This window comes from Pogona vitticeps, chromosome 13, assembly GCF_051106095.1.
Source record: "Pogona vitticeps strain Pit_001003342236 chromosome 13, PviZW2.1, whole genome shotgun sequence".
NCBI lineage: Eukaryota > Metazoa > Chordata > Lepidosauria > Squamata > Agamidae > Pogona > Pogona vitticeps.
In genome coordinates this window covers 9,120,609-9,128,474 of record NC_135795.1, presented here as the reverse complement: position 1 = coordinate 9,128,474, position 7,866 = coordinate 9,120,609, and the positions used below count along the sequence as shown (strand labels likewise).

Genomic DNA, 7,866 nt, shown 5'->3' with positions numbered 1-7,866 from the left:
CCCAAGCCACCATAGCCAGGATCCCTCCTGGGTGGTGGATGCTGGAATCTGTAGCCCATCAAAGTAACTTTTCTAAGCTCTTATAATATGTGACTATACTAGATTCTAGCCATAAGACATACCTTAGACTAGATTTTGTAGTCTAAAAATTAACTTTTCTAAACTCTGCCCTTCACTATACAAACATTCGTATCTTTATGTTTCAAATTACCTTGTGAACCAAGAATATACAGAAGGTTTCTTTTTCAAAAAGCAAAAAAGTATTTATTTAAGGAAACCAAATTTATAAAATTACACACGGCATGCACCCATTTTGGAAATAATCAATACCCTTTTTTAAATCATTGAACAAATTTGCACCTAAGAAGAAATACCATTTTCATTAAACAAGCCAGAGAGACGAGGGCTGGAGTTAGTATTAAGATACCAGCATTCTTGCAGTTAAGATATCCGATCCATTTATTTAAATGCTCATCCTGATCTCTTTTCCTCGGCAAGCCAGACCCATCAGTGACGTCCAGCACGGCTTATTTCCGTGCAAGCATCCTTTCAAGGAAAAAGCTCTGATAGGTTAGGAGGTGAAAATTCCCATCAGCCTCAGCCAGAATGGGGCAAAGTTGAGAATCTGGAGAGTTGGAATCCACAACCGCTGGGGGCACTGAAGACAACGACTCTAAAAGCTAAACATCTGGAACAGCATTCTTTAAGAAGAATGAACAAGTAGCCTGTGGGGTAAACCTACATTTCCCAAAGTGATTTTCACCTCCTTCACTATGAACATAACCCTATCCCTATTTCAGAAGGCGGTCTCTTTGGATGGAGTGCAGCTTACTCCCAGGTAAACCTTCTCTCTTGCAATTCTCTGCTCACTTATCTGGGGAAAAGCCTGACTGAACACGGTATCTCTGGGCAGACCTGTGGAGCAAAGATCTTCTCCTTGGTGAGTTGCAGCACTATCTTTTCAGAAGCGCTTCGTTTTTAGAATAAAATGTGAAATATACAACGTACAATATGTACTACTATAGATTTGAGGCCTTCCGTAACAGACCGTTTGGGCTGTTTTCCTTCACTCCGATGTCTTTGGCTGAACATCTGATTTCGATTCAGGTTTCTCTTTAAAACCCAGTTTTCTCAGTGGCTCCCTGGCCATCAATTCCCTAAAGGAATAAACAGAAGATTTAGAAAGAATAGACCTTCAACGTGATATATTTAGCAAAGTCATTTTCTAATATCTTTTCCTTGCATTTTTCTGTACAGGAACCTAAGCACAGCCAGTCCCAGCTGAGTCTTGAAGTCTTCCATTTGGGACTTGTTTTCTTTTATTAAAGTCTTTTAATAAGACACAATATACAAACTATAAAATAGCTATAAACCAACATGCCCTACATAGTAAGCATATCAAATGGTATTGCTAGTTAACATAAATACATCTTTCCATATAATGCAAGTTGCCTTGGCTCCTTTTCCGCCCAGAGTGGTAGAATATACCAGATGGGCGGGATATAAATCGAACAAATAAATAAAATAAATAAATAAATACAAATATTTTAACTAAATAGATAATCAATCAATCAGCATAAGTGGCTGGGGAGTGGCTAAGGGAATCCATGTTTCAAGAGTACAGTGGTGCCTCGCATAACGAGCGCACCGTACAACGACGAATTCGCATAGCGATCCCTTTTTTGGGATCGCTAATGCGAAGGCATACCGGCAGCCCCAATGGGCAAAACTGGCATTGCGAAGATCGGTAAGCGTTTCGCTTACCGATCTTCGCATTGCGATGTCGGCTGATCGGCGGCTCCAAAATGGCCACCGCACGACCCAAAATGGCCCCGCGCAGCATTTTCGCGTCCTGCCCTCGCTTACCGAGGGCGCGAAAATGGCTGCCGGATGGGGGAAACTTCGCTAAACGGTGAGTACAGAAGCCATTGGAATGCATTAAACTAAGTTAAATGCGTTCCAATGGCATTTTGCGTCCCGTTTAGCGATGTTTCCCCATAGCGACGGTTAATCCGGAACAGATTAAACTCGCTATGCGGGGCACCACTGTATAGAAATTAGCATTAGCTTGGATGGAAAAAATGGACATGGTGGTGCTGCAGGTTAAACTGCAGAAGCCTCTGTGCTGCAAGGTTGGAAGACCAGCCGTCGTAAGATTGAATCCACACGATGGAGTGAGCCCCGTCGATTGTCTCAGCTCCTGCCAACCTAGCAGTTCAAAAGCATGTAAAATGCAAGTAGATAAATAGACACCACCTCTGTGGGAAGGTCACGGCATTCCATGTCTAGTCGTGCTGGCCACGTGACCACGGAAACCATCTATGTACAAAACGCTGGCTGTACAGCTTGGAGACAGGGATGAACACCGCGCCCTAGAGTCGGACACGACCGGACTAAATGTCAAGGGGAACCTTTACCTTTACCTGGATGGAAAAACTCACTGCCCACTCACAACTGAGATTCTAGGACAGATTTGCTTTATATAACCTGGCTTCCTTTCATTCAGTACTATAATAAACCTTTTGGGGTTCATGATAATCACAATAATCGTACTTCTAGAACTGCAGAGCTGGAAGGGATTCTATGGATCATTGAGTCCAGCCCCTCCCTGCCGAGGAGGCACATTGGGGATTCAAACTCCCAACCACTCAGCTATGCAGCATTTTCCTCCAAGGTCAGCCACATCCGGACATCTGTAAGGTGTGTGTAAGTCAGGCGGAACTCCCAGAATGGGAAACTCTAGGTTCTGGAGTCCAAGAAATCCTTCCAGAAAGAGTTCCCAAGTGAGACACACTGATTTTCCAGTGTCAGCCCTGATGGAGACAAACAGGCATGAAGCAATGCCAACTCTGTTTATCGGAAGGCAAACAACTTATATTGGGCGCAGAAAAGAATAATGAACCTATATGATTTTACTGAGAAAAGACAAAAATGGAGGAGCCAATCTAGCTCCAAGGGCTCAGAGCTCAGCACAATCCGCACCAGCATCAGAAAACCCAGAGCGAGCATCTTTCAGCTTAAACAAGGTTTCTCAAAATAGATGCTACTCGCCTGTCCATTCTGCATTCTAAGTATTCCTTGGATTCTTCTCTGCAGACACTACTCTCAAAATTATTCACCCTCAGGCAGTTCATGAATTTTTCTTTAAAAGCTGTACATTCACCTGGAACAGAAAGAAGGCATTTTTCTGAGCAGGGAGAAGAATCCGGCGTGCAAGGAACGACGAGACAGAGTAAACATTGCAATTGATAAGATTTTAATTGCACTGGCAGTTGAACCTCAAGTTCACTATTTGTGAGCCATATTGGGTCCCTAACCGGGGAGAGAGAAATGAAATAAACAGTAACTCAATCATAAATACAGTGGTGCCCTGCATAACGAGCACTTCGTTTAACGACAAATCCGCATAGCGATGTGGGTTTTGTGATTGTTTTTGCAATCACATTGCGATGTTTTTAATGGTAAAACACCGCTTTGCGATGATCGGTAAGCTGTTTCGCTTACCGATTTTCGCATAGTGATGTTTTTAAAACAGCTGATCGGCAGTTCCAAAATGGCCACCGGGTAAAAAAAATGGCTGCCCGCTGTGTTTTCGCGCCCATTCCTTGCTTACCGGGCAGCGAAAATGGCAGCCATATGGAGGATTTTCGCATAATTGTGAGTTTTTTGCCCATAGGAACACATTAAACGTGTTTTAATGCATTCCTATTGGCTTTTTTGTTTCGCATAGCGACGAATCCACATAGTGATGATTTTTCCGGAACGGATTATCGTCGCTATGCGGGGCACCACTGTATCTGGAACAAGATTGCATCAGACAGAAGGGGGAGCTGAGAACAAGGGGTGGTGATGGTTAGTGAACACGGTAAGCATGCATGCAACACAGAGCAATCAGTAGCCAACCTTGAAGCCTACACAGAAAAACTTTTAAAGGTAGGGCAATGTGACAATGGAGCTGCTTAGCAAACAGCCACTTGATTGTGACAAAATCTTAGAAGACCAGACTCATTTTGGACCGTGATGCTCCCCCACCCGGCAGTAAATCATGGGGATGACCTCACTCTGCCTTCCTCATCAGCATCATCAATTCAATGCAGTGACACCATTTTTATCTATGCATTATTTTTTCTTCCTACCCCCTCCAAAGGTCTCAAGACAATGAACACAGCCCTCTGACTCCATAAGTACAGCTTAACCACCATGGTGGGCGGGAGTCCCGCATCATTTAATGTGAAGCAGAAAAGAGATTGCTTCATATCCCCTTCTACCCCAAACTCGGACCGGCTCCCCAATGGGTGATGGGTGGCATGACCAGTGTTACAACCCGTGTAAGAATACACACAGCAGAAACCTGCTGGAGCCGGGAATGCTTACGTAATTTTATTCCACCCCATGCGTATCCAACACGATAATCCGTTCCAGGAAATTCACTGTTAAGCGAAAACGTCATAAAGCGAAATTTAAAAACCCAGTGAAACCCATTGAAAACCATTCAATGCGTTCCAATGGGCTAAAAACTCACCGTCCAGCAAGGATCCTCCATACGGCGGCCATTTTCAGTGCCTGTATAGTGAGGAATCTGTCCCAAAGCACAGCGGGGAGCCATTTTAAGCACTCAGTGGCCATTTTTAAACCCCGACGATTAGCGGTTTTTGATCGTCATAAAGCGAAAATCAGTTACCGAAGCAGGGAACCGATCATCGCTAAGCAAAATTCCCCCATTTAGACCATCATTTTGCGATTGCAATTGTGATCGCAAAAACATTGTCGTAAAGCGGATTTGTCGTAATGCGGGGCAATCGTTAAGCGGGGCACCACTGTACTAGCAAAGGACTGGCTAAAGATTCCCTGAACCTCATGGATGATTAAACCCCGCTCTCCCCAATTCCAGTCAGGGGAACATCTGACCCTCCACATGTGGGGGGCCTTTGGCTCCTACTGTAGAAGCCACACTACCATGCCGATGGCAACGAATTAGGGGAAGTCCAGACCAAACATTATGAGGTTCCCCAAAGCCTGCTCTGTCTACAATAACACACGAGGTCCTTTTTTGGTCATTCTGTAGTGTCTTATTAAAGTCCCTATTGCATGGTATAGTATGCTGAGCTACTCATAAAGGCTTAATTATATGTTTAGCTACAGTTTGAGGAACAGCTTGCACAGAATGGGTTTTTAATTTTTTAATATCGGCTAGATTACTTATGCATTCACTTGATACGACGGGCTTATTTTGAACTGTTTTTCTGTCATGGGAGTGACATATTGCAAAGGATTCACATCGTTCTTTGCTGTGACTTCTGTTGTCTGAAAAATGTTAATTTATATCAACGGGAATGCCACACAAAGAAAACAAGAGGCAATGAGAAGATCCTCACAGAGAACTTCGGGGTAAATAAAACGAGAACTAGTCTCCTCCTGAAACAAGTGATGGGCCCCTCCAGATGTTCTGGGAGTACAACTCCCTAGCCAGCACAGTCAAAGGTCATGGGTGCTGGGATTTGTAGTCCAAAAACATCTGCAGGGCCACATGTTGACCACCTTCGCTTTCCCACCATCTAATCCCCTCTAATCTTTTCCCTTCCTGCTCTGCATGGCCAGTGGTCGCATCCTGCTTCTTTTGACTTCATAACTTTCTACAAAGCTGCAATGAGCAAATTACAGGGTTGTTGTTTCTTTGGAGAAACTTAGAAATTTATTCTATTTATTTATGGATTTCCCATCCCAGGATTCTCCAGGCAGCAGAGATATTGGGCTGTTAAAGGGACTGGAAAGAGACCAGAAGGGTAACCATAGGCAGGAATTGGGAAGGACTGGTCCATGAGCTGCCACAATCCCCCAGCAAATATGGTGCTGACTGGGGGATTATGGGAGTTGTAGTCCCCCGAAAAAGGTAACACTTCCAGGCGCTGTTGAATTGAACATAGTGAATCTATGGCCCTCCAGAATGTGTTTCCCTTCAGCTCGCCTTGAGGGGAAAAGCGGGCTAGCTGCAGAGGCAGGATGGGACCCACCATCAACAACACACAACCGGAATTTCTGCTAAAAACTCGACCATCCCACCCTCTTTGGGCGAGGGGGTGGTGGTACCGCTCTACCCTTTCTACCTCTATGGTGCTGGCAGGACCGGGAGCCCCTCACGCCAGACCGGAAGTAGCCGGCTCGCCCTCTCCATGGTAGCGTGTGACGGTACGCGCATGCGCACTCAGCAAGGTGAAGGGCACGAGCGTCGGAACCCACCCCCCTCCATGCCCGGCCGGTCCTGCTCCTCGGCCGCCCTCCCGCTCCTCACCCAGGTGGTCCAAGGGGAAGGCGCCCTTGTCCGGCGGCCGCGGCTTCAGGGGCTTCGCGCCCATGCCCACAGCTGCGCACATGACGGCGGGGACGACTCAAACCTGGCCCGGCCCGCCGCCTCCTTCCGCTCCGAAGCCTCCTTTCCGGGATCAGGTGTTCGGGGCTCCTCTATCCGCCCTGGATGGAGGAGCTCCGACCCACCTAGGCCAGAGAAGACGAGCGCCGAGCCAATCGAGCAGGGCGGGGATTGACGGCTGGCTCCCCCCCCCCCCCTTCGTCAGGGCTTTAAAAGCAGCCTGGGTGGGCGGGGCTGTAGAATTGGATGATGATGATGATGATGATGATGATTGTTATTATTAATGTAGAATTAGCATTTTCCTACATGCATTATTGTTGTTCAAAAATACCAGGCAGGGTCAATCCAAATTATAAAAACATTGTCTGGTCTCATATAACAGATACTGTACAAGTTTTAACCCAAACACTGAGTATCTATTGATTTATTATCATTATTATCCTCATCATTAAAGTTACTTCTGGACCTTGGAAATTCTTAATTAGTATGAGCAATTATTAATATGAATAAAACTAAGAATAAAATACAGTAGTGTTTTTTTTTTTCTTGTTATGTGGACCTTTGTGGGCAAGGTGACGTCTCTGCTTTTTAAGATGCTGTCAAGGTTTGTCATCGCTTTCCTCCCAAGAAGCAGGCGTCTTTTAATTTCGTGGCTGCTGTCACCCTCTGCAGTGATCCTGGAGCCCAAGAAAGTAAAATCTGTCACTGCCTCCATATCTCCCCTTTCGATTTGCCAGGAGGTGATGTTAAGAGGCTATGGCTAATTAATTGATTATTAATACTTTGTGGTTGTTAATAAAAGCTGAGGATGGAGTAGCAGAGCAGGGCTGTATTGAGTCTTTCCCTTTAGGAAATGCCATGGCAGGGGGTTGCTTGAAAGCCAAGGGACTGCCAGAAACTTTAGACGACCATCAGTTCTAGCACTGGAATGCAAAGACATTTTGCCATCAGGGCTACTCCTTTTCCGTCAAGAAACTTTGGTTTTGAAACCTTTACACGTTTTTCATTCATACTTTTTGTGAGACTCTGTTCACAAAGTTCTTGAATGCAAAACGTTCCATTCGTTGGCGGCGAACTTAGATTTTCCAGCAGGCCGGCGTGCTCTTCAGTCTTTTGCCAATTCGAAATTTAGATTTGGCTGACAGAAGAGACAGGATCTTCTTGGGGGTCTGCATTTCACACACTGGAATTTGTTACCGAGGGGTTGATCTCTGATTGCAGGATACAGTCCTATCTAGTAAGGCTTTCCTGTTTGTATAGATATAGACATAAAATGGTCAACACCAGCAATAATATAAATATAACCAGAGTAAGGGACATAATAACATAGAAAAAGCCAATATGAGTTCTTGTTTAGTTCTTCAGATTTTTCTGTTCTAAGATCCCTTTTTGTGGTTGTATTTAATTATTGCTGGGTTTTGTCATTTTCTCATTTCCTGTATTACTGCACTGTTGGAGATATGTGGGGAGTAGATACATAGAGTTCTTCTCTTCAAGCT

The 7,866-nt window shown here is 45.0% G+C and overlaps 1 protein-coding gene across 1 annotated transcript; it reads right to left on the bottom strand.

Moving 5' to 3' along the window:
• Positions 1-237: 237 nt before the first annotated feature.
• On the bottom strand, positions 238-6,464 carry COX19 (cytochrome c oxidase assembly factor COX19). Its single transcript, XM_020808731.3, has 3 exons — positions 6,290-6,464; positions 3,052-3,163; positions 238-1,157 (listed from the first exon to the last, which is right to left on the bottom strand). Exons 1-3 carry the CDS (start codon positions 6,369-6,371, stop codon positions 1,067-1,069), a joined length of 285 nt encoding a protein of 94 aa, XP_020664390.3. The 5' UTR covers positions 6,372-6,464; the 3' UTR covers positions 238-1,066.
• Positions 6,465-7,866: the final 1,402 nt, after the last annotated feature.

Bases quoted from the DNA above. Each gene is read 5' to 3' on its own strand.
- COX19 (XM_020808731.3), bottom strand. From the start codon at position 6,371: ATGTGCGCAGCTGTGGGCATGGGCGCGAAGCCCCTGAAGCCGCGGCCG. The intron at 3,164-6,289 runs GTGAGGAGCGGG...TTTCTGTTCCAG, and splicing joins CTTCCCCTTGGACCACCTGG to GTGAATGTACAGCTTTTAAA. The intron at 1,158-3,051 runs GCGAGTAGCATC...TTATTCCTTTAG, and splicing joins TTAGAATGCAGAATGGACAG to GGAATTGATGGCCAGGGAGC.